The sequence below is a fragment of the Microplitis mediator genome, chromosome 11 (assembly GCF_029852145.1).
Source record: "Microplitis mediator isolate UGA2020A chromosome 11, iyMicMedi2.1, whole genome shotgun sequence".
In the NCBI taxonomy this organism is placed as follows: Eukaryota; Metazoa; Arthropoda; class Insecta; order Hymenoptera; family Braconidae; genus Microplitis; species Microplitis mediator.
Genome location: NC_079979.1, coordinates 2,370,790 through 2,386,294, shown reverse-complemented (window position 1 = coordinate 2,386,294; position 15,505 = coordinate 2,370,790). Strand labels below are relative to the sequence as shown.

General features: G+C 32.6%; 2 protein-coding genes and 1 long non-coding RNA gene across 3 annotated transcripts; all 3 read right to left on the bottom strand.

The window, feature by feature from the left end:
* Positions 1-381: 381 nt before the first annotated feature.
* On the bottom strand, positions 382-1,846 carry LOC130677669 (uncharacterized). The gene is made up of 3 exons (XR_008991686.1): positions 1,730-1,846; positions 694-808; positions 382-607 (listed from the first exon to the last, which is right to left on the bottom strand). It is a non-coding gene; the product is annotated as an uncharacterized LOC130677669 (long non-coding RNA).
* A 768-nt stretch (positions 1,847-2,614) lies between these two features.
* LOC130677367 (uncharacterized) lies at positions 2,615-3,850 on the bottom strand. Its single transcript, XM_057484109.1, has 2 exons — positions 3,770-3,850; positions 2,615-3,709 (listed from the first exon to the last, which is right to left on the bottom strand). Exons 1-2 carry the CDS (start codon positions 3,794-3,796, stop codon positions 3,191-3,193), a joined length of 546 nt encoding a protein of 181 aa, XP_057340092.1. The 5' UTR covers positions 3,797-3,850; the 3' UTR covers positions 2,615-3,190.
* A 5,807-nt stretch (positions 3,851-9,657) lies between these two features.
* On the bottom strand, positions 9,658-11,459 carry LOC130677424 (myb-like protein D). The gene is made up of 2 exons (XM_057484183.1): positions 11,322-11,459; positions 9,658-10,520 (listed from the first exon to the last, which is right to left on the bottom strand). The coding sequence occupies exons 1-2, from the start codon at positions 11,346-11,348 to the stop codon at positions 9,714-9,716; spliced, it is 834 nt and encodes a 277-aa protein (XP_057340166.1). The 5' UTR covers positions 11,349-11,459; the 3' UTR covers positions 9,658-9,713.
* Between the last annotated feature and the right edge of the window lie 4,046 nt (positions 11,460-15,505).

Below are 15,505 nucleotides of genomic sequence, written 5' to 3'. Positions count from 1 at the left end.
CATAAGTATACTAGATTTACCGGCGCCCAGTTAGTGCTCGATTTTTGTCTATCGACTGGCAGTATTAATAATATCTATCGATTTAAGCTCATGTGAAGACCGTTTAGTATGCTATAGTTACTGCGTACGAGCACTAAGAGTGACTAAGAAAAAGGAACCCGACATCGTGTCCGATTGCGTCAGTCGTTAAGATGAATCTTCAATAAGAGTTTGTAAAATCGTTAGCAAGCATACTTATGAAATCTACCTCGTTTAAATCGTGTTCAAATTTTCTGGAAGAAACTTGCTGAAGGGCTGTGATGGAATTTGTTGAAAACAATGCTACCAGGGACAGAACCGAAAACAACGTAAATTGCATCAAATAAACAAATAAATTGCAAATAATTGTTGTAGAAATTATTTTTATTAATCAGATAATCACTATTGCAATATTCTTAATTATTATAATTATACATAAAATTGACGAAATTAAAAAGTATACTCAGCCATCGACATTGCCTCCTTCAAAATCTAAAAAGTTTAGATTGGTAAAGCGACACTTTAAATTTTTAAAATCATTTTCTTTGCAAATATTGGGATCGCAACATTTTACACCATCCATCGTACACTGAAATTACAATAATACATTAAATGTATTAGTATTTATACTTATATTAATGAAATTATTGGTGAAGTTTATTTAAATATATTTACAGATTCTCCATGTTCTATGCAAACAAAACAGCTAACCGCTGCTAATGTAACCAAAAATACAAAAACAATTAACTTGGACATGTTCATACAATTTATATGTTTAATAACAGTTAACCTGTAAAAAAAAATTTACAATTATCTTCATTCGATTACTCTGGTAGATTCAAATTACAAAAATATACGGTAAAGCATCGTCACGGTGATGATAAATTTACTGGGATCCTCATCTCAAAAAGTCCATGTAAAATTGCATGGGAACTCATAGAAATCCATATAGGAAAGTATGGATTTATATAACAATCAATGTTGAAAACCATAGGTATCTGGATTCTTATTTGGAAAATCCACATACGACACTGTGGGTACCTACATTTCCATACGGGAAATTCACACAGGAAACTGTGGGTACCTGGATTCCCATATGGAAAACCTACATAGGAAACAGGGTTCAGGAAACTGAACTTTTGTATGGAAAATCTACACAGAAAATTGTGGATACCTGGATTCCCATGTAGGAACTTGGATCTATGGACTTCATTGCGGGAAATTCGTAAACGACTCTAGTTTTCAACGCAAGTAATTCTTATAGAATCCGGGGTATCTGGATTTCTATGTCTACCGTCTACTGATTCTCGTATATGAATAGAACAACAGATTAATATTCTATTGGCTGGAAATTTTTAAACAAAGATTCATACTTTCCTATGTCGATCGTCATGGATCCAGATGCCATTTCTTAGTTTTCTATATGGATTCCTACATATTCCTATATAATCCAACATAGAATATTTTGATAGACTATATAATTATTATATTATCTTCATAAAGATGGATAATTAATTTTTTGCAGGTTATAGTTATGAATTTTGTATTGTAAATTAATAATTATACAAATATTTTATGTTCCAAGTTCGAACTGAATATTTGTATCTAAATCGAGTAATGCAAAAATGAACGAATGCTTTTGAATCTGATAAATAATTAAAATATTCTTAAGAAATAATATTAATTCTACTCCATATGGATTTTTACTTACAGGTTTTGTTGACTTTAAGTTCTACCGTTGGTGAAAATACTAAACTTATATTCTACAGCTTAAAACATACAGAAATTTAGTGTACTTGAAAATAAACAATTTCAAACGATATCTGAATAATTATTGAATATAATTATTAGTTGATTGCATTTAATTGCTTATATTTCAACTAAATGTTATTATCTCAAATAATAATAATGTTGTTCGATAGCGCTTCGTTTACTTGTGATAAGAAATATTGCTTAGAAAACTTTAACTATTGTTTTGCCGATTTTAAAATAAAAAAATGATTTCGAAAGTCATAAATTATTTTTTTCTCCCATAGATGAATTTTATCTATATCAAAAAATCCAAAGGGATTCCATGGGATCCCATCAGAATCCTTATCTGTAAGTGTAATATTATGCAAAAATCTATAGGAATGAACATAGGAGTGTATGGATTTATATAAGAACTCATGGGTATCTGGATTCTCATATAGGAACTTGATTAAATGGATTTCTGTGTGGGAAATTTCTATTGAAATCTGGGTTTCTACATCAGTAATTTCTGTAGAATCCGGGGTATTTCGATTTCTATATCTATCGTCTTCTGATGCAAGTATATGAATAAAATAGAACAGATTAATATTCTATTGGCGAGATATTTTTTAACAACAAATTGATTAATTGATCCTCTTGATGTTAGTATTTGTGATCAGTAATTGATTTATTAATTAACTCAAGAAGTATTACATCGTTATGGAAATTACAAATAACTTTAATAACGTACTAAATTAGGAATTATACTAAGGTATTGTATATGTACTCTATTCCCGGTACACCATTTAAATATACTGGAAACCTAAACATGCAAACATGCAAATAACCTTCTCAATAAGACAATTTATAGATAAATTGAGAAAAATATAGATAGCCCGAACTGTGAATGTCCTCCAATAACATTTATGAAAACACATACACTTTTATGGTCATTGTATTAATAAGCTGACGCTATTCGTTTATTTTCATAATTTCTAATCGATACAAGATTACGATATGGATTTCAACATGGTGCAGATTCTTATAGGAAATTGTAACAATCTAAATGGGAATCCATACTAGATTTCCATATAAATTTAATGTGGTGAGGATTCCTATAGGAACCCTTGTGAGAATTTGTATCAGAATCTTTGCTGGATTCCTATAGAAAACTCTTCCAAAATTTCATGTGTGAACCAACATAGGAATCTAGGCTGGATACCAATATGAATTTTTTTTATAGCTCATTTACTTTATTAATTGCCCAAAATAAGAATTCATACAAGAAGCCAATGTTTCGGAGATAGGAAAGAAAGATATTCACATTTTTAATAGATTAATAAATGATTATATTCGAATTCAATTTATTGAAACATGTCCAAATCACATTTTAATCACACATAGATTATTTTCCATAAAATAGTTAATCATAATTTAACTTTTAAATTTCACGAATCGAGAAATACATTATCATTACATCGTTGTCTTGGTATGATTTTGTCAATTGGGATTGATCAAGCTCCCAATTACACGGAATTTGAATATCTCGTTGGAATACTGGAGAATAAATGTAATAATCTACTTTACTACCGTCAGCTTTTACGTAAGCGGCTTCCATTGTCTTCCCATCTACAGTTTCGTTCCATTTTGATTTTGATTCATCAACCACTATATTCGCTGGAAATCTGACCTTGATGTCGAAATTCTTGTTGATTCGACTATCGAACCTGCCATTGTCTCCAACGGGTTCAAAAGTTATTGGATGAACATGGTAGTTACCGAAGTCGTAATAATTTTTTCCCTCGCTGTTAGCAACAGGTATTCCCTCAAATCTGTCCCATCCATAATGATCATGATCGTGGAGTTCAAGTTTCCAGTAAGTTGGAATAAAGTTATTTGAACGTGAACTGCTTCCTCCACTACAGCAATCATATTCCGTGATGAGCAATCCTATAGCTGCCTGCAGAATTAAATAATTTTTCAATAGAACGCTTTTATAAAAACAAATTGAATTACTCACCAAAAAAACAATTATTTTCGCCTGCATTGTCACTATAACGGATATCTAGTTGAGAATAAGACTACAGTGATCAAACATCACATTTTATAGCAAGTTTGAAATGTCCTTGATAGAATAAAGACATCAGGAGTTCATTAATCGAGTATCACGTGCTATGCGACGTAGACAATTTATTATATAGGTCACAATAACAAAGTGGTTAAAAACTAGTTTAAACCAGAAAAAATATTATCAACTAATGATACAAGTCAAAGAGCTATTCTTCACTTAGAATTGTTATTAACAAGATTCTATCTATTTAAATTTGTTATTATAAAATCTCTTTGCAAAATTCCCTGCTGCGAAACGAGTTTGTCATTCCAAGATTTTAGTAATACGTAATTAAATTGGTATTACTCGTACCTGTATATGTAAATATATAGGTTTAAAAGATATCGACGAAAAAGTTTTGAAAGGATAAAATTTTGTATAATTTGCTTTGGATTAAACATGATGTAATGTACTATAATGTGTTTGAGTTTAATAAGCTCATAAGAAAAAGGTGGCATAAATATTGAAAAGTAAAATAAATTACTTATTAAATGTGCCATTATTTTTGTCTCCATCGTTAGTGCTACCTATTGACAGTTGCATCTAAAGCTATAGTGGTCGAATGAAACATTTTAGACAGATTTGAGAGTGCTAGTGAACAAAGAAAAACGTCGGAATTCTATCGAATTATTACCACGTGATCAAATATTTGTGCGCAGATTAGTTTACTACACGAAATAACAAAGTCATTAAAAACTACTTTGGTATTAGAAGATGTGATATATTTATAAACTACGCTATAGAGTTCTTAGAAACTTATCTTAAAGATCCAGTAGATAAGGCAATATTTTATTTCAGTAAATGTTTTTGATGAATTTGCTGTTGCGTTAACATTTTATAGAAATTTGACAGCACAAAACGATTCAGAAGATTTGAACATATTAGATAGAGACTAATTAATGTAACGGAGCTAACTGGTGACCAGTTACTTTCAATGCTTTACCTTCTCCTACGGAGGCCGTATCCCTACCTATTTTTGGTATACACGCGATGTGATGCCTCTACTTCTTCTCCAGACGATACTCTTAGTCAAAAAATAAAGTCAAGTTTCAAAGAGTGGACGTTAACTGACGGTGAATTTGAAAAACTCGCTCAATCGACGCATGGTGTCTAACCACATCTACCATGAGTTTAAACCTCTGTGAGCCTGATACTATTACCATCACAGGAAATAAAGAAACTCTGGATGAAGCTGGTTTTGGAAGGTCTACTCGTGGCACCAGTCCCCTGTACTGGCTAACAGGCCGTTTTGAAATAAAATACTAAGACGTGGCCTCACATTAACCTAAAAAAAGCCTCTCCATGTAGGGAGCTTTTAAGTTACGGAGTAGCTAGTATCCATTTGTTAAGTCTTTGACCGATAAACTACATATCCGAGCTGTGGGAAACTTTGATTTTTTGAAGTAATGCAAAGATGGTGCCCACTTGGGGGATTTCAAATGATATTGGAGATAAAATGTGAATTCTTTGCGCAAATCGGAGCACTCACTCTTCACTAGATTAATGACCGCACATTTGTCCAACGGAAAAGCCATGCTGACATCCCGTGTTTACTCCCCTACAACGTTCAAGGCTGTCTGAAGCTGTTTCTCATCAGGAGCATATACCTTCAGATCATCCATGTAGAGTAAGTGGGTGATCGTATACTCCTGACCAGTTGGTGGGTCTACTGAGTATTCATAGGTATGGCGTAGCGCAACAGATATTGGCAGCAGTGAGATGCAAAACAGCAGAGGGCTTAGAGAATCTTCCTGATAGACTCCTCTTTTGTACTGTACAATTTCAGTCACACGTTTGTCGTTGCCACATAAAATGTGGAACCGTGTTCGCCAAAGTTGCATCGTACAAGAAATGCATCCCACTGTATCACGATTGACCCCAAGGCATTTGAGCAAAAAAAAAAATAAGCTCATGAGGTGTTGAGTCAAATGCCTTACGGTAGTTGATCCAGGCCATTGACAGGTTGAGCTGATAGTGGATCGCGTCTTTCATGACACAACGATCCACTAACAGATTCTCTTTGCAATCTGACAGGCCTCTTTGCTGCCACGTTGTTTGTATGTCTGCTGCCACACAGGTTCTATCACCTACAAAATGCGATTATTCAAGATTTTAGTAAAAATCTTATAAACCGCATTCAGACAGATGATAGGCCTTAGGGTCAGGATAGTTTTTAGGGTCAGACAAGTCACCCTTCTTGGGAATAAGCACGGTTCGCCCCTCTACAAGCCCACACGGAATCGGTTCGTCGCCTCTCATAAGTGCTGTAAAAATCCGGGCCAGATGACCATCGGTAGAAAAGTTAGTTTCTCCGACCAAATAAGTTAATGCCATCCGGGCCCGGAGCAGCCCAGATGACATTATTATTATTAATATTATTTTCCAGTCACGGACTTAATTATTTTGAAAAGCTTTGTGTACTTCCGCTACGTCTGGGAGCTGCCGAACTCGCTACTGACTTCGAGGTCAGAATAGTGCCAGGTCACTCGCTATTTGGGCCCAACACATACAATTTCTCGCTCATGACCGTGTCACGACGGCATGAGAACCCGCTACTAGCCGGCCAATCAGAGAGTTCACCTCATACCAGCGTGCTCGGCAGCCAATCAAAGAAATTGGCTGTTAACTACTTCCTGATGGCGTGCTTTTCAGCCAATGGAAAAATTCGTTACTGCAGCTATGCTGAAAATTTTCAATTGAAAAAGTACTCTCATACTACTCTTACATACCTCAGTTATTCACAAAGACCAAGTTATTGTATTTTGCAAGCTAACATCTAAATATTTTACTGACTTACATTAGTTAATGACAACATCATGAACAATGATACTAGGAACAGATAAATGTTGAAAATCAGGTTGATAAGTTAGGTTTTAAGACACCTAACTGAAACAATGAGACTACCTGCTTATTAGCCTGAGATAATCATTGTAAAGAGTATCATCTTAAACGAGTGACAATAATTGAAATAATTGAAAAAAATTCAGTTTTTGTTAAAGTTATAGAGTTTTTTCAAGCATTGTAGAAGAATTTCATGAATAGAAAACGTGGTCAAATTTTTCAGAATATTCTAGGAGCTCTCATAATAACACTGAATGTCCTAGGAAATTCCAACACTCATTGCACACATTTTAGAAAATTTTTACGTTCCGCAGAAAATATATTGGAATGTCTCTGAATCGATCTAAAATATCTAGATTGATGCAGAACCATCCATGAGAATTTAGACTTTAATGGAATCTAATGATAGGAGAGAAATTTTAAATATCAGAATTGTGATAAATAAAGATGTTTAAATTATTGGTTTTTCTCATATTTTGTAATATATATTTCATGTACACACAAATAATTCAATAATATTGATTATTTTAAGTTTCAGAATTGAATCGCCACAGTTCTTTAGACTAAAAATAAATTAATTTTTTTATCCTACGAATTGAGAAGAAAAGTTTGTGAGATTTTTCAGTTGTAACACTTACTACTTGTTTATTTCGGTCCAATTTCCAAGAAATTGGAATATCAGTATCAGTAGCATTTAGGGAGTAAGTATAAACAGAATTAAGGGCAGATTTCTTACAAACGTAAAATGAAACACGAGTTTCTCCATTTTCAGTAATATACGAATAATGTTTACTAGTATCTGGCGCAAAGTCAAATGGAATCTCGATCCTCAATTTGAAATCCAGGTTGATTGCATCATCAATTTTACCATTGTTGCCTACGGGTTTCAAATCCCACGGTTGCGGTGGCTCAAAGTTCATATTCAAGTCGTTCTCATCGTCAGTTTGTATAGTAAAGGCCTGCTGGTGACCTCTTTTTTGCATTTCCCAATACGTTGGAATCTTTGGCTTCACCAAAGCTTTAGATTTAGGTTTTTCAGTTGTAACTTGATACGAATGATATTCGAAAATCATTAAGCCTATTATCTAACCAATAGTTTTGTTGTCAGAAATTGAAATAATAATCAAGAACGATTACTACTACTTACCAGTATGTGCGTCTGCATCGTCGAGTGACAAATGATCACTTTCAACAGGAACTGAATTTAAAATGATTTTTAACTGAAGACTTTCACAAAAGCTTTGATCAATACTATTATGTAGTATTTAATTTAAGTACTTATGTTTTAGTTGTTTAGAGTATATTTTTAGACGATCTATTCTTCAAACGACATTAAATAGTACTTAAATTTTTAACAAGCGGCTAGGACTTTAAAAGAAACTTAAAATAGTGATAGCTGAATCTCTCAAGTAATTAATGAGTTTAATCAATTAATTAACAAGAGCTGGCTTATCAACCTGGTTTTTTTCAAAATTATTTATAGTCAGTTATCATAAACCAACGACAGGAAATCATAAAAAAATGAAAACGTAGAAAAAAGTTTGATTTCGGGTGCATTGACTTTTAATTTCCCGCTCAGAAAATCGATGATTTTCAAAAAATTCGGGAAGTATTTGTTTTTACCCCGATTTTCGAAAATCGAGTTTCCATCAGATGTCGACGCTTTGAGGTCCTAGGAAGCTATTCTGACTATTTTCAGAATGATGTCTGAGTGGCAGCATGTATGTGTATGTGTGTGTGTGTGTGTGTGTGTGTGTGCGTATGTATGTATGCATGTAAACTCTTTGTAACTTTTTAACTAATGAACCGATTTAGACCGTAAAGGCAACAATCGAAAGAGCTTGTTGGCCAACAACTTTTCTGAAAATTTCAGATGATTTGATTAAATAGACTCAAAAATATTGGTAAGTTACGAAAAAAAAAATTTTTATTTTTTAGTTTTTTATTGATTTTTCAGAAACGACTCAAACGATTGACTTCAAAATCTAATCTGCTCTAGAACTTAATAAAATGCGTCAATTGCCACCTTAGCCATCTCAATCGCTTATTTTGTTCGAGAGATATTACGGGAGAAAGAAATGGTAAAAAATAGTTAATTGCAAATGTCTTTGAAACAACCCAACCAAACAATTCAAACATCTGATTAGATCTTGAACTCAATAAAATGCGTCGATTGCCGCCTCAATCATCGAAATCGGTTAATTCGCTCACGAGATATCATTGACGAAAGAAATGCTAAAAAACGGTTTTTTTTTCGAAAACAATGGCATACAAAAGTAATTTTGCTCGAAGAGCTCGAAAATGTATTCACAATAATGTTTTCAAGCACAAGGAGCTTGAAAACAGTGGAAAGTTTTGGGGCTGGCCCGCAAGGTCAACCGATAGACCGATTTTTAAATTATTTTTATATGCTAAAAAATATTGCGGGTGTTGACTTAAAACTTTTTCGTTTCCATGAAGTCACGAAAACCTAAACATAACTGCAGTATGACTTTTGGATTTTGCATCGTTTTTGATTCCGAAAGGTTTTATATTCCGTTTCGAAAAGGGTTAATAGATTCTACTTAAATTTGAGGATTTTGTCATCTCAATTATCATTTTATAGATTTCTTCGTTAGTTTTTTATCGAAATTATTAATCGTTATCTACAAATTACAAAAATATTTAATCAAATAGATAATCGTAAACAAATCATTCGACTTCGGACTTCTTGGTTTTTTATTTCACGGCAAATTTTCAAGCTTACTATTCAGATTAATTCAAAATTTTTACCCTCTAATGAGCTAGCAAAGAACTGTGAAATCGTATTCTATCACTTATAGATTTCAAATAGTTCATAAATCCGAAACGATTTTCTATCCGTTAACAGAAAGATGTACTCCTAATGGAACCAACTTCATTATTAACACTCTATAATTAACAAAAAATAATTTGCAATAAAAAATATTATTCTTGTGTCAAAATTTATTTAACGTTGTATTACAGTGATTTGTTAGTATTTTTATGCAACAAATTAACGTGACCAATAACGCGGGCGGAAGTTTGTTCCGGCGTTACGACTTCTGGCCGGACGGACCTTAACCACGAGTCCAAAATGTCCGTCGGGATGGAGAAGTAATATAACAGGAGTGCTATAATCAACTTCTAGAGTAGTTGGAGCCACATACGTTGTACTATAACGAGCATTAGTATATTGATGATTTGAGCCATCACGACTGGTATCAGCGGCAAGGAATATCACTCCTTGCCCGCCGTTTTTCGTGAAATGTTGGGATTGCTGATGCGATTCCGGCCACCAAACGTTCGGTAATCTGACGACATAATTATATAGTTTACGAGAATCTGGATTAAAATTATAAGGTGTTATTTTCCAGGATCTTTTTATATATGGATCGATCAATATTGAAGCAGCTTTATCTATTGTTTTTGCATGATTAAAATCTGGCGATGTCACCACCCAATATTCTGGATAGTCTTCGTTTTTATTATTTTCGAGATCATTACTATCCAAACCAAATCCAGATTGGCCACCATAATTATTGTCATTATTATTATTATTACGACTTACAGATCCTGTAGAATCATCACCATTTTCATTATTTTCGAGATCATTACTATCCAAACCAGATCCAAATTGGCCACCATAATAATTGTCATTATTATCATTATTATGACTCACAGATCCTGTAGAATCATCACCATTATAGTTTGGCTGCTGATAAGTTGATTGGGAATACCAAGGGGTTTCAGAAAACCCAACTACTTTTTTTGACTTGGTTACATACGAATTAACATCAGCAATCACCAACGCGACTGCGATCTAGGACCAGAAAGAACAAAAAATTTTATGTCGTATTGGCATTTTTAAAGAAGTCTTACGTAAATCTGTATTTTCAGTCTTTAGCAAGTCTGTGTCATCAGTCTTGGACAAGTCTAATGCAAGATATTTCCGTAAAATTCGTTCAGTAAATCTGTATTAATTATTGCTCAAGACAAGATACGTGCTTATAAATTTTTAGTACTTGTTTCGGAGACATTAGCAGAATCGCTGAAGAATTGCTTAAGATATTTGGACATGGCCACCCTCTTCGTTGCCTCGTGAGCCGTCTCTGCAGTATTGGTATAGAAAATTCAGTGGCGCTCATTAAATGTTCGATATAATTTTATCGAGTGATAAGATTATGAAAATTTAGCAGTTTAAATTCAAATGAGGGCCACTGGACTTGCTACCAGTACATTATTTGAGCTTGAAGTTTTTTTTCTCCTTTTGGCTATCGTCCCAATCGAGCCACGTGCCAGTAAGCTTGAAGTTACTCGGGAAAAAAATAAACTCGCTATCATAAGCAATTCTGCAGCAAATCTGACTTAACATTGTTATATAGAACGTATATTGCTTGAGTATCGCTGCAATCTGTTTCTCTAGATTTCCGTAAATCTTTAAGAAGAATCCTCATCAAGAGTTAAGGTTTTTTTTTTGCAAGTACATTTATAAAACACATTTTCATAAAGTCATGTTTAAGTCTTTCTTAAGGAATTCGCTTAAGGACATTTGTCACGTAATCTGCTGAAGACAATGCTACTAGAGTACTACAATATTATTATTCGGATAATAAATACTTACGACTGATAACACTGATTTTGGAGCCATTATCAAAGACACTGGTGCCTACAACTGAGTGATTAAAATATATACGTGCTTTCTGAATCAATAGCAATGTAGGGAAAACCAGTGATTATATTTATCAGCAATACATTAAGTTAATTATCGAACATCATTAAATTTTTGAACGTTGTAAAGCATGAGATTTGATATTAAAGAACAAAGAAGTCCATTATCTTGAGAATTATCAAGGCCAGTAGTAACAATGACATTATACCGCTTGGTATTTTTTGTCATATTTATTTTTATATTATATTGTGCGACTCAAATAATTTCAACCGAAATCCTTACAGACCTACCGATAGATCATGACAATTTATGGATTCATATGGGTTTCTATTGAAGTTTTTACTACTTTACTACCATAAAAATTTATATGGGAACCCGTAAGAATTACGGAAAAAGTTTATAGGATTCCACAGGAATCAAAAAAATTCACGTAAAAATCACGACAAATCCGTAGGAATGATTGATGGTTAGAAGAATCCATACGAATCTTAAGAAGTCTATGGGACTTCATAGAAATCTATAGAAAATTATGATATCGAATGTATTCTATATTAATTTACAAAAACGAATGCATAATAGTTCTGCTTTTTTATCTTGTTTCTATAGCCCATAGAATCCTCTTTAGTTCCACGTGAAAAACTATGGGAATCTAGATAAATTTTGATGGATTCTTATGGGAATCCATAACTGTTTTTTTTATATCTATGTCGAATCGCATTTGATTGAATGAAAATTTGCATTGGTGTCTATAGCTCTATATGTGGACTCTCAAAAAAATATACATAAGTCCCCACGAAAATTCGGCTGATAATGTCATGGGAAATCATCTGAAAATCTAATAGAATACACAAGGATTCTCATATGGATTCCTGTAATAGTCCCTGAAGGCCTGTCTAAGAGTCCCATTGAGGAATCTACATAGATTCCTATAACGAATTTGGCTAGATTTCCATCGATTTTTATAGGATCCCATAGGTTATCATCAGGACTTTTATCTGGAATTTTAGGTATAAGAAATTTTTCCCATGGGTTTCCATTAGATTCCATTGTCCTCCATTGATGTTCGTGGAATCCCATTGAAATCCATAAATCCCCTCAACGTTTTCAGCTAATGCACATGTATTTATTAAGTAGCCAATTAATTATTAATCTTAACTTCAGGATTCTAATAATAAATAATAAATTATTGCGAGCGGATGCTTGAGCAACGAGCAGAAAATATTGAAATAGAAAAGAGAAAGAAGTGGATTGAAGTTGCAAATAAATTAATTTAATTGACAAATCATTGCATTTTAGCAGACAAATCACCGTTTTAGCCGTTAGTTAGCATAATTTTAACTTTAAATTTTCTGAGTTGAAAAATAAACTGTCAGAGTGTCAGTACTGATGAAAACCGTAACTCGGTTAGTTGAGTCTAGTTCCCACAGAGATGGAACACTGGACTTTTGTTTCTTTGAGGAATAAATATAATACTCCAGTGGTTTCTTGAATGTGCCAGGATAGCTTATTATTTGAAAAGTTTCATTTTCAAAAGAGATAAACATAGATTTATTTGAATCTGGTTTCACATCCGATGGAACTGTAATGTTAACATCCACATCTCCGAAAACGTTATCGTGAATCTGACCATCATATCTGACGGGTTCAACAGTGATCAAAATAAGATCATTATCACTTAGTTTTAGATCATTTTTTCCTTCAAACTGAACCACTTTTCTTTTCGTAATAATCGATGTCCCAACTCCAAGAGAGTCGGTTATTTCATTTTTCCAATATGTCGGACAATGTCGAGTATCATTAATTTCTGTATTGGCAAATAGATTTCCTTCTATGATATAAAACTACATTTCAAGGACAGTACTAGGGATGCTTAATTATTTAAAAAAATATTCAATGAAGAAATTAAAATAAGTTCATACAATTAATAACGGATAATAACATTATTCCGGCCCGCATTGCACTGACAAATTACCAAACCCTTAACTTGGATGAACAACCCGGGGAAAATGGTTTCGATCTGACCATATACAATTATATCTGATCAGATCTGACAAATCAGTGGTCAAAATAGCTTCCTAGGACCTCCAAACGTTGGCATTTGATGAAAACTCAACTTTCGAAGATCGGGGTGAAAATAATAGTTTTCCGAATTATTGAAAATTTTCAATTTTTTTGTGAGAAGTAAAAAAAGTAACATTAAAAAATTATAGTATTGAATTGCATCATTAAATTAATGACACTGGGGTGATTAAAAATTGATAACCCTGTCTTGTATTTAGTAACCGTTTATTAATAACTTTGTGATTATTATTAACGAATCATGAGATAGTATTTTTAAATTACGAAACTACTCATTTGATAAATTTTTTATTTTTTTTTAACTGAGTCTTCAAGTCTTAATTGATATTTTCTTTCTTGGGGAAAATGATGTATATCTGATCAAATAAAATTATATCTCGGCAGATTTATTTATATCTGATCAGATCTACTATTTGAATATAATCAGATCTCATTATATCTGGCCAACCACCGTTTATATCTGGTCAGATCTAATCAGATAAAATTAGATCTAGGCTAGATACAATATCCAACATGATTATATCTAGTCAGATCGGCGTAGATCTCGTAAGATCTGATCAGGTATAACTATATCTAAACTAATAACAACATGTAACATAATCTGATCTTGTTCTATCTGTTCAGATAAAATTATATATGGTCGGATCTAATACTTTTTTTTCCCGGGGATCCTTATTAAAAAAAATATTAAATTGCAAAAATAAATAAGATAGTTTTAATTCGATCCGAAATGTTATCTAATGTATTAGGAACATTACTTAAAGGAATTATACATGATTATGATTGATGGAAAAATTCCGATGACTACTGGTCTCGAATCTGCATCCTTCCCATTCAAAGACTCTGATCTAGATCTAGATCTGACCAGATATAAACGGTGGTCGGCCAGATGTAATGAGATCTGATCATATCTCAATATTAGATCTGTTTAGATATAAATAGATCTGTCAAGATATAATTTCATCTGATCAGAAATAATTATATCTGGTCAGATCTAAATCATTTTCCCCGGAAAACAAAATATCAATTAAAAGACTTGAAGACTCAGTTAAAAAATATAAAAAATTTATCAAATGAGTAGTTTCGTAATTTAAAAATAATATCTCATGATTCGTTAAGAATAATGACAAAGTTACTAATAAACGGTTACCAAATACAAGACAGAGTTATCAATTTTCTAATTACCCCAGTGTCATTAATTTAATGATGCAATTCAATACTATCAATACTATCATTTTTCAATGTTACTTTTTTTACTTCTCACAGAAAAAAATGAAAATTTTCAATAATTCGGAAAAATATTGTTTTCTTCCCGATCTTCGAAAATTGAGTTTTCGTCAAATGCCAACCTCTAAAATTTAAAACCGTAAGATGAACGGAAAAGTGATAGAGTTCACCTATCATAGGAAATTGCCTGCCGGGTTAGGATTTGGCAATCTTCTATGGTGTTTTTCCATATTATATAGCCTTCGAAATTATATAGTAACTGTTGTCTTATTCTATGCTAAATAAAGATTAGATTTCAATAATAAAAATATTAATTTTAGAGGTCCTAGAAAGCTATTTTGACTACTTTTAGAATGATGCCTGTGTGTGTGTCTGTGTATGTAAACTCGCCATAACTTTTTAACTAATTAACTGATTGGAATGTTCTTACGACTCTAGAAAGTGGCTACTGGCTGTTAACTATTCTAAAAATTTAGGATTGATCGATAAATTAGACTCTAAGATATGGAAGAAATACGAAAAGAAAGAATTTTTTTTTTTAGTTTTTTTTTTAATTTCTCAGAAATTACTTAATTGATTAATTGTAAGACCTAATAAGCTCCAAAACTCGAAACAATGAATCGATAGCCGTATCATCAATCTCAATTGGTTAATTCGTTCCAGAAATATCGTGGAGAAAGAAATGATAAAATTTTATTTTTTTTATTTTTTTCAAATATCTTCGAAAGGAACAGATCAATTTTCAATTTTCATCGGCTCTAGGATTCAACAAAACCTGTCGACTACCACCTCAACCATCTTAATTGACTTATACGTTCACGAGATCTCTG